Here is a 13,503-nt window from a genome sequence, read left to right as displayed (position 1 = left end):
GAATTAGGGGTATTTATTGCTGTTGCAGGTTTTTTTAATTTGGAGTTTTAGACTTTGTTGGAAGGTCTTTTGCTCTTTGCTGGACGAAATATGTTGGCCTAAAATTTAGATATTCTATAATTCTAATGATGTATATATTTTGTTGCTACAGGTTCAAAGGGTAGAAGTCTAGCGAAAGGTAAACATGAGTAGGTGACCTATGACTTGGCTGCTCAACTACTGTAAATTTGGTGTTGTTTTGCCAAATGCCAACAGGTTGTATCATGGTTGGTGTATATTTTGTTTTATATTAGTTTGGACTTTGGAAGCAGTTGGCTTGGCCACTGTATTATGCATGTGAATGAGATAAATCCAAAGTCCCAAGTCCCAAACTCTAAATGTAATTATGTATTATGCAAATATGTACTGGCTCCTAGTAATTATGTATTATGTAAATATGTGCTAGCTCCTTAATCTTGAAAATATTAATCAAGAAGCTTCTCCTCTGGATTCTATAATCTTGGATTCTCAACTTGGATTTAGTTGAAAATGTAATGTGATTGCATGTGTGGTTTCAATTTCAGTTTGTAATCTATATATAAAATTGTTAAACGAGCTTTTCATCGAGCTCGATTTCGAGCCTGGTAATGAGCTCCTACTCGAGCAATAAAACGGTCAACAAATCAAGCTCTATTAACGAGCTTGGCTCAAACTCGAATCAAGTTCGAGAAATTCTCGAGCAAACAAACTATTCATGAGCACCAACTAATTGACGATCTCAATCTCGATCTTGGATTTCCCTGCTCGTCGAGCTCGAGGTCGAATTCGAGCCCAGTGAATAGATTGTGAGCCAAGCACGATACACCCCTACACAAGCATATTATTATATTCCAAATTAAAAGCGTTTGCTATAGCTGATTACAACAGTACCTAAAACTCCCGGGTTAAAGCTCTAGAAGCAAGAAAATTTAGTGAAAGAAGAGATTAAGAAATAACCATATTTTGAATATCCACGCTCTTATCTACGTAATGATACTACAAATGATTCAAAACTTCTCTTACAACAGTTAATGACAATACTGCAAACCATCTAAAATAGTTGATGATGAGTTGTCTTTCATCTCTTTTACAGTAAATTTTGTAACAGTACTGCAAATCAAAAGAACAAATGAATCATCAACCAAAATCAGGTAAAGGAATACAAAAATTCAATGAATAGACCTAAGTATGTATGTCTAATTGTTAAAGCCAAACACATTAAAAGTTTCAAATTTCTAGCCCATGTTATGTAAGTATGCATGCCTATAAGGAAGGAGAGAAAATTTCAACTCATCACTTAAAAATAGATCAAGTGATAGATGCATATTGTATGGGTAAAAAACCTTATTTCCGTAACCGTAGATTTTTTGCATCTTCACATATCATTGATTAGTTTTTACTTTTTAAGTACTTCAAATAATGAAATTGCACAGAAAAAGTCATTACAACATTATAAACTGAGAAAATGCATCGCTTTGTATAACAATCAAAATCAGCACTATTGTAAATATTTTCTTTCTAAACGATTTGATCAAAGCAAAAATATAATAAACCAATAATATCCTGTCACTAGCTGTGACACTAACCATGGTTTGCCCAGACAAATTTCAGTACTAAACATATAAAGGTACATTAAAAGGAAACAAACAGACAAAACACCAAACTAAATTTTAAAATATAAATTATTTAAAACAGTAAAATTTCAAAACTGAGCATAAAGTATGAATAAAAACACAAGTACCAAATTCAACTCACAACCTTCTAAAATATATAAATTAATCTCTTTAAACCTCAACAAAAATTTTTATTTTTTTATTTTATTTTTTATTTTTTGTCATTTCAATTGCACTGCCTTAAAATTATGTAAAAAAAAAAAAAAAAAAAAACACTAATTAAAATTTAGTACTATGATTCACCTAAAGAAGACCCTGCATAAGGCTATGATAAACGCCCAAGAAAATTAAGCCTGTTTCATTTCATAAAACAAGCCCAAATTGAATGGGCTATTACATATTTTGTTCAATGGACCTTTACAGGTTCAAAATACATTTTTATTTTTCAATTTAATTCAATGTATTTGAAATATAAATACTGTAACAGAGTTGAAAGAAATTGGTTTATCACTAAAATGAAATCCCTAATAAAAGCATATAAATTATGTTGGGTTATTAATGATTAATCTTTTTCAACTTAAAATTTGATTTGATACCAATCACAAATTTCCAATCATTCATCCATTATATATAATTATATAAAAATCCATTCAATTGACACTTAATAACACTAAATATTGCTTTCTTTAAAAAAAAAAAAAAAAAAAAAAATCTTAAACGGTATGGATGATTATAATGCACGTGTAAATAGTCATACGTGATGTAACATGTCTTGACTAATTTGATTTGATGTCTCCGAGCTAGGCCCGAGGGCCCAAAGGGAATTCCCTAAACTCGGCCCCATCCCCCGAGATGGGGATGTAGGGAAATCCCCAAGCCCGCCCCATAGGGAATTCGGGGATTTAATTTTTGGACTCAAATTTTTTATTTGCAAGAATATATATAACATATATATATTAGGTAATTATATATATATTAACATTTAAATGTCTATTAGGTGATTATATATATGTATGGCATATATATTAGGTAATTATATAAATGTATGAATTGAATAACAATAACATAATATCATTTTTAAGAAAAAAATTAAATTTTTGTTATTTTGCATGCAATCTTATCAATAATCGTCTACAAAATTAGAACATTATTGTACAATTCTATATATATATNGAAACTTCACCCTGTTCGGGACGAGTCCCCATGAGGGTGGGTATTATGCCCATCCTCAGGCTACATAAACCCTTATTACTCGATTGCCAGAGATTGACTAGGTCGATGAGAGAAGGGTTTGAGGGTTTTTGATGAGTGATGATCGGAGAAGATAAGGGTGGTGATGCAAGATCGCAACGATGCTAGAACTAAAAAGGGAATATAAATTTAGGTAACAAAGTAATATTTTAAAATTTCTTTAAAATATTACTTTGTTACCATTATTTGGGTGGGAAAAAGCCGTTTGCTCTTTTGAAAATTCTTCACTTAGCACCCTAAACGTTAAAAATGCAAATCCATGTTCAAGTGCCTTACGGTTAGAGGTGGTTTTCTACTAAATCCAAAATTATCCGGTTGATCAAACAAAATGCAACCAATTTATATAAGTATTGAACTGGAATTTTTTTTTTTAATTATAAGATTGAAATAAATCATAGTATTGAAGTTTAAATTTAATTTACAATGATATTAAAAGAATATTTTTTTTCTTTATTCTTCAAAATTTTAAATATAGTACTAAAATAGTAATCATAATGAATTATAAATAATATTATTTTAGTAATTTAATACTTCACATATTCGAATGTTATACATTAAAATTCAAGAAATTTTTTTCTACTTTTTAAAAGGTCATATGGATAATGTTTTGTTATCATATTAACTAGATGATCACACTAATTATATTATTCACATATCTATATTATTAATATAATATTATGTATACATTTATTATAATTAATAATTCTATGTTATATAACAGATATATATTGACGGACTTGAAGTTTAATATAATAAAAATAATCTAATTTATTAACGGACTTGAGGTTTAACATAATAAAAATGATCGAATTTATAACATTTAAGGATCGATTTTGGTGAAGAAAACGTTTTGTCAACATGGAACAAAGTAAAATTTTGTATCACCATAAAAGCAAAAGTATGCTAAACATATAAAATATAAAGAATTTTCTTTTTTAACTCTAAAATCCCAATGATATTGACAACGACAATCATGGATTCTTTGAGCCTGTACTTCCACATCGCCATGAACTTCCCTCAATATCATCTTGGGTGCTGCACTTCAGATGCAGAGAGACAATATATATTGAGGAAAAAAAACATGTGAAACACTATAATAGGGACATTTGAGAATATCAATAAATGAAGTTAATCAGTTGCAACATACCATTGTCAAGTAAACTCATCAGACTGAACAGATGAACTTGAGCTGCTACCATTATTGTTGTAGCTGAAGTAAGAACCATTCTCCAATTTCTCACATACAAACTTTTGCTTACTCAAAATTTGCACCAGAATTAATCCTCAAACCCTTAAGACCTACTTCATGTGCAAATGCTGATGCAGCCTGCAATGCTGCTACCTCCACTATATGCACTTACAACAGAGACAGATCACGTATTGTATGTCTGATCAAGGAAGCCATCATTCTCAATTATTCCCATCACCCTCCCTATCAAATTTGAACAGATGAAAGTGTTTACTGAACCTTCTTCTTACTGTAACCAAAATGGAGCGTTTGGCCAGCTAGATGGACTTTTGCAGGATTTTGCTCTGAAAAAAGTTAATACTCGCTGAAGTGTTATCACGTAAATTTCAATTTCGCTTTTGGACCAGAAATTGAGGAAGCTGGTTCAAACATTCATAATAATTTTCGGCCTTCATAAGTAACTGCATGACTAAGGACATTATAAATTCAGTAGGCTTCACATTTCTCTCAGCCATTTTATGAAGGAGTTCAACAACTTTTGGTATGTTGTCATTTTCGAGGAAACCAAACATGAGCGTACCAAAAGTGACCTCATTTGGAGCACAACCTTTTTCCTCCATATATGAAAACAACTCATTTGCCTTTTCTAGTTCTCCACTGTTACATAGCCCATTGATCAAAGTGTTATATACAATCACATCAGGCCTAATCCCTTCTGAAATCATCTCTTGATAAAGACTAAGAGCTTTGTTCACTATTTTGTTCTTGCAAAACCAATTGATTAAAGTAGTGTAGCTAACAACATCAGCTCTATACCCCTCTCTAGTCATAGGGTCAAACAACTCTCTTGCGTAACCAATTCTACCAGCCAAGCAATAACCATTCATTAAAATGCTATAAATATAAGCGTCAGGTTCCACACCTTGTTGAACCATAAGTTGCAACAACCTATTTACTTCGTCCAGTTTCCCTTCCTTGCAAAGAAAATCTATGACCACACTAAATGTCACCACACAAGGCTGCACACCTTGATCCATCATCGATATAAATAAACTTTTAACAATCTCCCAATCACCCACACGACAAAAACCATAAATTAGAACGGTATAAGTTACTATGTTTGGACTAATTCCCGAACTCTTCATTTCAAAAAACAATTGTCTAGCCTTCTCAATTAATCCAGCCTTACAAAGACCATCAATTATAGTACTATACGTAACAACATCTGGCCTACAAGTAACACCAGATTCTTCCTTTCCCTTAGCCATTTCTTCATGCAACTTAATGGCAACACTTACATTCCTAGTTTGACACAATCCATCCATCAAAGTCCCATAAGTGATCACATCAGGCCTACAACCAACAGCAACCATTTTCTTAAGCAACTCCATCGACTCCATAATCTTTCTCTCTACGCACAGACCTTTGATCAAACAAGTAAAAGTCACCATAACTGGGCTAAAACCTTTTTCAAAATCACCCCAAAAACCGCAAAACTATCCGATAATCTTTCAATATTACAGAAGCAATTAATCAAAATATTCAAAGAAATAAAATCTGGAGACAACCCAGTTGAATTAAAACACTTATAAAGCGAAATCATTTCATAATAATACTTCTTCTTAGCTAGTGCAACAAACAATATGTTGAATGATGAAATTGGAGAAATGGGTTGCGAATTAATCATGTAATAAAAAAAGTTCAATGCTTCATTCAGAGTAAAGTTACCCGATCGACAATTTTCTTTGAGGAATTTAGCAAGGGAGGATCGTTCAAGGGGTTTTTCGAAAGAATACGAAACTTCATTTTTGGAGCTTGAATTTGTGAGATTGTGTAAGTGGGCTAACAAAGATAAATACTACCTTTCAGAGATGGGTTTTGAGAGATTGAAGGCGAACGAAATGGGGATCTCAAAGCCATGTACGAAGAGTGTTTTTGTGAGTAGGTTTTCCGAAGCATGGTCATTTGCAATTGCGTTAAGAAAAAAGTTTTGACAAATTTCAGAAACAACCTTTAAGGTTTTCAAAATTACAAACTTATGTCAAATCTATCTTTCCTTTACAAACCACCTCCACGATTTCGAAAGTTGTTCACTTAGCACCCTGAAAGTGAAGGTTAAAAATGTAGATCCACGTTCAGGTGCTTTCTACTTTTTAAAAGGTTATATGAATAATGGTTCGTTGTCATATTAATAAAATCATCGTATTAACAAAGATTATTAGGCTAATTATATTGTTAAAATATCTATTTTACTAAAATAATATTTCGTATATTTCATTATGATCACTAATTTTATATTATATAATAGAGTTATATTGACAGACTTGGGGTTTGATAAAATAAAAATAATCTACTTTCCCTAAAGATTAATCCAGATACACGTAAACAGGTCTAACTCTAGACACGTTGGAGAAATAAAAAAAAATAAAATCTAATTTATGAAATAATGGAAATTTTTACAATCTGAATGATACCAAACTCTATTTTGATGTGTTGAATGAGCTAGTACTAGTAGTGGCCTACAGAGATGGGTGTGGAGGCTAATCCAAGAGGTGATCTTGAAAGCTGCTTGGAGATGGAGGTGATCTCTCTGAGTCTGAGAACAGGTCTCATCTCAGGCTGCTGTCCTCCTTCTCCTGGTGACTCTGAAGAACACTCCTCCTCTTTGATCTTTTTCACTTGGCTATGGACTGGAATTGGATTTCGATTCCCCGAAATCATTTGCTTTTTCTTCTTCAGCTCCATCTTCCTTTACTTCACAGCTTACCCTCTCTCCTTCCCTCCTCCTTTTTATCCATGATGTTTTCCAAGTTAAGACGAGAGGGCAGCCATGAAAGGGTTTGGTGAAAAGAATAGACTTTGACCATTGTTTTGTACCACGTTGAAAACGTTTTAAATTATTTTGTTTCATTTTAAGATTGTCTGTACTTATCTCTTGATAAGACAATGCGCATTATCATCTTCTAGAATATTACGGTGAGACGTGTATGTATATATGTATGTGTATATATATTCAATCAATCTATAAATATTATGTTACTAATACGTGTACACATGTGTATCTGTATATGTACATGTATATATATTCAATCAATCCATAAATATTACATTACTAATACGTGTCTACATATGTAAATCTGATAGACCGAATTGTATCATCATCTTGTTAATTCGTGTGACATTACATTAACACGTTAACGTCACCTACAATCGTCCTATAATTAGATCCATTTTGGCAGCCCTTGTGATATAGTGCAAGTGATTGTTTTCTTTATATATTTGGAGTCAAATGTGAACAAAAATTGCACAAAATAAATGACTACTTTATCATTTATTTTTTGTATGGTTGTATAATTCGGTTATAAGCATAACATTATAGGTAGAAAAATAGTATTTTAAAACTTTTTGGGTTGGAAAATGTCATTAAGGCAAACCTTAGTTGGCAAAAAGTCTTTACTCTATTTTTATAAAATCAAATATTTACTTGGCCAAGTCTATTATATATGCAGAAAAAATAAACTAAAAACAGTTGTCATACAATTTGTGTTAAATAAAATTCAAAGTGGATTCATGTATAAACAGTTGACATAACCAAAATGATTTTTATATAAATTACCTTAATTAAATTTTGGGCCCTAGGAATCTTGTGTTGGTTGCAAGATTTTGATCGTCGAAGGTCTTTTTGCGAGGTTAGGTAATAATATTGGTATCAAAATGATCTTTTTTTAGTACTATCTATATCTATAATGTGTTTTAGCAACAGATGCAAAATTTGGCTGGCATTTGACATAAAAAGTTCGGGTGGCTGCACTTTCGATCTCGACCAAATGCCAGTTTTATTTCAACTAATAACTATGCACATAGATAGATCGTTAAAAGACTATAATCTTAATACCAATTTTGTTACCATTAGTCGCTGAAAAAAAAATTTGGTCGTCAGAATTTGAGGATCGACAACTGAATTTCAGCATCGTATTGAAGAATTTTCACCTTATATTATCTTACATAATTGACTAGATGATAATAAAATTTATACTATAATTTAGTGATACCATTATAACTTGAATTATTAGGGATAAATTAGTAAATTAAAAACATTGACAAAATTAACTAGACATCATATCATATATTTAAATAAATAAATAACATATCTTAAAACTTTTAATTGTCATGTACACTAAACACTATTAAGAGTTTAGTTTTAAAAAAAAAAAAAAAAACTTAGATATATTCAAGAAATGCTTGAATTTGACGACGTAAACTAAAATCATATGACATGATAAGCGGTCCTTACTATTCCAAAACCTATGATCAAATTATTAAAATAGGGGTATTATCTTTACCTCTCTAAGGTATAAGAAATCATCAATAAGTTTCCTTTAGATTTATCAATAAACCTCCCTTTCACATTTTGACCCTAATATCTAACTTACAAAATTAATATATAGAACTCTTGAATTAACACATTTCATGGTTAAAATTACAAATTTTCTTAATTCTCACGGAAGTTGTTTTGATTGAATTAAAAATATTGTGCATATCTCTCCCTTTGTGAATGGATGGCAAACCCTTTAACCACAAAGGTTAGTTATATCAAAAAATCTTGCATTCGAATCATGGCCCACAAGAGAGATAATTTCCGGGTTTACCCAAAAAAAAAATATATATATATATATATATACTGTGCGTAAATTTGGAACATATCAATATCGTTATATATGATACATTCTCAAGTTGCTAATCCTTTGAGAGAATACATGATGAAGACTACCATGATTTATAAGCATTCATTTCTTGTTCTTTTTTCTTGTTTTCTTCAATACATTCCATCGTTGCTTGTATTTTTATCTTAAAAACAACAGGAAAATAAAAAATAAAATAAAAAGTGCATCCAGTGAGTTTCCAAGGATTTTAGGTAATGTGATGGCGGCCGAAGACTTCGTTCAACTCAGTTGACACCTTGAGTGAAGCAACCATTGTAAATTAAGGTCAGTACATTTGTGACTTTGGTTTAGGGTTTAGAGATTTAATCAGCAAATATTGAGAAAACCATCACCAAATCCTAAACCCTAACTATTTGGCATCATATCCTTAACATGCCCTTTAGAACACACACACACACACACACACACAAAATTCCATAACCAGATCCCAGTCTCTTACTTACTTTACTTTTGAATATAAGCAGAAGAATAGAATGGACGGGCTCATATAGACCTAACAATCAATTTTAGGCCATTGGGTAAAACCCTAAACCCTAAACTAGAGGTTTAATTCATCACTTTAAAGGACTTCAAGTTAAAAAAAACCTTGAAAATCTACAAACATATCAAAAACACAAATAAAACTACAACCCTAAACCTGTCAAACACACTGAAAAAATATTTGTAAATCGTATGGTTTGATGGCCATGCATGGTAACATGATCATCATCACGTGGTTGATAGGCCATGCACCTGTAGACCTAGTGCATCTCAAAAGCTATTGACAATTTAAACTAAAATATATGCAAAACAATCATGTAATAAAGAAACTATACATTAAGCCCTATGTACAGATTGATCATCGATAAAAAAAAAAAAAAAATTATTAAAACAAACTAAACATCATTCATTCAATCAAATTAAGCTACTAAAAGCTACAATTATTGGAGCTGTCTGTGTACATCTTTTAATTGAGCTAGCTAGGTAGCTTTTCCTGGGTGTCATTCTTTCTTCCTTTTCACTCTCCAAGAACATATATATTACACGTACGGTAAAAGTATTTCATAGATTTCAGTTTCAAAAGATGAACCAAGAACAAATTGCAGTAGAGCAATGGAAGCAGAGACCAAAATGTGATTGGGTCTTATATATGGAGCTACAGGGGTAAAAACCTCAATCTACTTGAAGGCTTAGCTGTGATTAACCACCTCATCATCACCATCACCATCACCATGTCCTTTTGACGGAAAAAAAAATAAAAAAATACATCGGTTAGGATTTACAATTATCAAAATAAGAAAATTTAGATAGAGATAGAAAAAAACCCATAAACAAAAGCAAAAAAGAAAAAGAAAAAAAATGAGAACTAAGAAAGACAAATCTGGAAACCTCTCAGAAAAAAGAAATGGAACTGGCTTATATCTATTGAAACAAAACAGATTGAACATATTATGGTCAAAATATGATAGTAGAAGTTACAAGATAATGAAAACGTACACAAAACTAAACTCATAAGTACTGCATAACAAACTTTAGGAAACTCCATTAAGCCAAGGAAAGTAAAAGCAAGATATATAACTAATCTCAACATCAAAGAAAACGATAGAATGGTCTGATCTCGTAGTTGTTTATCTAGTAGCTTCATTTGTTTTTTTGAAGAAGAGAACGCCATCGCCAGGTTGAAGTTTTCTCCTCCGAACAAATAGGAGGCTTCGCATAACCACTATGGCGTAATGCTAACCGAAAAGCCCATGGAATGTTTCTTTCCTCCATATCATTTACAACGAAATACTGAAAGTGCTGGCCTTCTACAAAAGGAGGGAAATCTTTGAGACAGCTAATAGGAACTGAAAAATTGCTGGTAACATCTGTCAATAATGTTAGTGTCTTTGAGAAAAGTAGTTCACCCATTAATCTTAGCTCCAAGAAGCTAGCACAAACTGAGTGAATGTCTGCGTGAGAATTACTTAAAGACTGAACTTGTTTATAACTTTATATATATGATTCATCCAAACCCTTTGCCAACATATACTTGTTTATTTCCTTATACTTTTCAGAGACCCATTTAACAATACCAAGAAATTAATTCACACATTGATATCATTCTCACAGGAGCAATGCATATTACTCCTTTGGTACTATTTCTTGCATATACTGATGGAGATTGATATTTCCTAATTTTTAAAGAGAAACACAATATTAAATTTTATTTTCTTTTTTCTTTTTTGGGTCATCACAATAGTATAATTCATCTTGCTTAAATCTTTCAAAGTAAAATTTAAATAGCTCTTAAAATGTGTTCAGTTACTGAAAAGATGAGAAAAATATATGCCTTTTGAATTGTATTTTATTGAACAATGAGGCGTAGCTTTATACAAAAGTTTTCCTACAATCATGCTAGTCTATTCTAGGTAGTCTAAATATAAAAGACAAAAAAAAAAATATGTGCTACAATCATGCTAATCTATTCTAGGTAGTCTAAGTATGAAAGGCAATTAAATAAATATACAATTAATATAATATATTTGTCAATGAATGTCATTGACCTTTCCTTCTCAACAGTTACCACAATTTTACACAATATCAATCTATTTACCATTTAAAATGTGTTCAGTTAACACAATTTTAAAGCAATGTTTTAGACATAACCCGTTTGTTAAATTAAAGTATTAGGGTGAGGCCACGGCCGGATCAGGATCCCATGCTGACCCACCACCACTCTCGAGTTCGTACTTGGCGTCGTTTTGTTCGCAACTGGAACTTCAACATTATTCGCAACCATCGGATTCGAAGACAGAACAGTCGTCGCAATGTCAGTGGCCACGTTTCGAAACGGCGCCGTGTAGAAATTGGTTGTAGTTGTGGAAGTTGAGAAGATGAAGAAAAAGACCAAGCGAGAAAAGCATTAACCGAGAACCAAGCTGATTAAACAACAGAGACTATGAAGGACGAGCCAGAAAACGGCGGCCGGATACTTGATCCCACTGTCGGAGGAGGAATCCAAGGGCGTTGATCCTCTGAAGCTATTGCTCCGGCAACTCAAGTAGCTCTGATGCAACACGGAGAGCTTCATGTTTAGAGTAGGTTCCTCCGGATAGAGAGAGAAAGGGCTCGGTGGTGAGGTATTTGATTACTGGAGTTAAGTTGGTTAAGGGTAAAGTGTACTTTAGGCTCAAGAGTTGGTGATTGTTCATTGTTTTTGTTGATTAGCAGTTGTCTGCTCTGGTACAATGACGATTGAAGAAAGGGACATTAGCCCTTGAGGTTGAGGTTGAGGTAGGGCCCAAGTAGCTTAGTTTTTCAGACAGGGAAGCCTTTGCCTTTCGTCTTTGAAATCAATTACCAGATGCTCGTGTATAATTATAGTCAACGTTTTACTGGTAATACACCAATACTTCACGAGACGAGAAGACAAGTTCAAGTCATGGTTAAAAAGAAAAAAGAGAGTTGGCTACCTTAACTGGGTGAGCACGAGTAGCGGGTAGAACCGGAACCGGGAGTAAGAATCGGAACCAGAACCGGGACCTACCCAGAACCTGCACTGTGCAGGTAGGTTCCGGTTCCAATTTTTTGGAACCTCTACTGTGCGGTTCAGGTTCCGGTTCCGGTTCTTGCATGTGAAGGAACCGAAACCTGTAAAAAGGGTACCCTGTTTGGAACCTGTAGGGGGTACCCAGTTTGGAACCTGCTTTGGAACTTATTTAGAATCTGCTTTGGAACATGTTTTGGAACCTATTTTTAGAACCTGTTTAGAACCTATTTTGGAACCTGGACTATAATGAAATATTTGTGAAATGTAAATAATGGGGGAGTTTCTATTATTTTATATAAAAAAAAAAATTAAAATAGAAAAAGTTAAATTTTTAGAATAACCTAATTAAATAAATATACGAATACAATTATACTTATTACATATAAATTACACCATATTAAAAGCTTTAATATATTATAATACATTAATATTAAAGTTTTGATCAATTAAGTGAATAATTGGAATTATGATCCAATTAAAAGTGTTTTACATTTTTAATGTTATTAAAAGAATTATTTTTGAATAAAATAGTATATTTGATTGAGTAATAATATATTTAGTTATTTACTTCAATTATCAAGTTCTAAGTATATCTATAATAAATTAGTAATTAATTAATTATATATGATAAATTGATAAACATTAATAAATTTAATTACTAGTTAAATATCATACTTAATCAATTATAACATTACATTATAGTTAAATGATTACTTAATTAATTATAATTTTATAACATTACTTAATTGATTTATAGTATAATTAATTATAGCATTACATTAATTGATTACTACTTAATTAATTGACTTTTAAGTTATAACATAATTAAATAGTTAATTAATTGACTTATAATTAGAAATTTAATTAATTATAGCATTACGTTATAGATTTATAGTATAATTACTTAATCAATTATAACATTTTATTATAAACATTAGTACAAACTTAATTAAATGATTAAAAATTTAATTAATTATAATATTACATTAAAAATTTATAGTATGATTATTTAATAGTTAATTCACTATAACATTACATTATAGTATGATTATATAATTAATTATAACATTACATAATTAAATAATTACTTAATTGATTATGAGTTATGATATTATGTTTTAAACATTAGTAATTACTAATTTGCTACATAAACATTAGCACAATACTTAATTAAATGATAAGAAATTTAATTAATTA

General features: G+C 31.3%; 1 protein-coding gene across 1 annotated transcript; it reads right to left on the bottom strand.

Annotated features, from left to right (window-relative positions):
* Positions 1–4,457: 4,457 nt before the first annotated feature.
* Positions 4,458–5,462, bottom strand: LOC116129782 (pentatricopeptide repeat-containing protein At1g62670, mitochondrial-like). Its single transcript, XM_031415517.1, has one exon. It carries the CDS (start codon positions 5,460–5,462, stop codon positions 4,458–4,460), a length of 1,005 nt encoding a protein of 334 aa, XP_031271377.1.
* Positions 5,463–13,503: the final 8,041 nt, after the last annotated feature.

Source organism: Pistacia vera, unplaced genomic scaffold, assembly GCF_008641045.1.
Source record: "Pistacia vera cultivar Batoury unplaced genomic scaffold, PisVer_v2 Contig106, whole genome shotgun sequence".
NCBI lineage: Eukaryota > Viridiplantae > Streptophyta > Magnoliopsida > Sapindales > Anacardiaceae > Pistacia > Pistacia vera.
The sequence above is the reverse complement of the archived record's forward strand: the minus strand, read 5'-3'. Positions and strand labels throughout refer to the sequence as shown.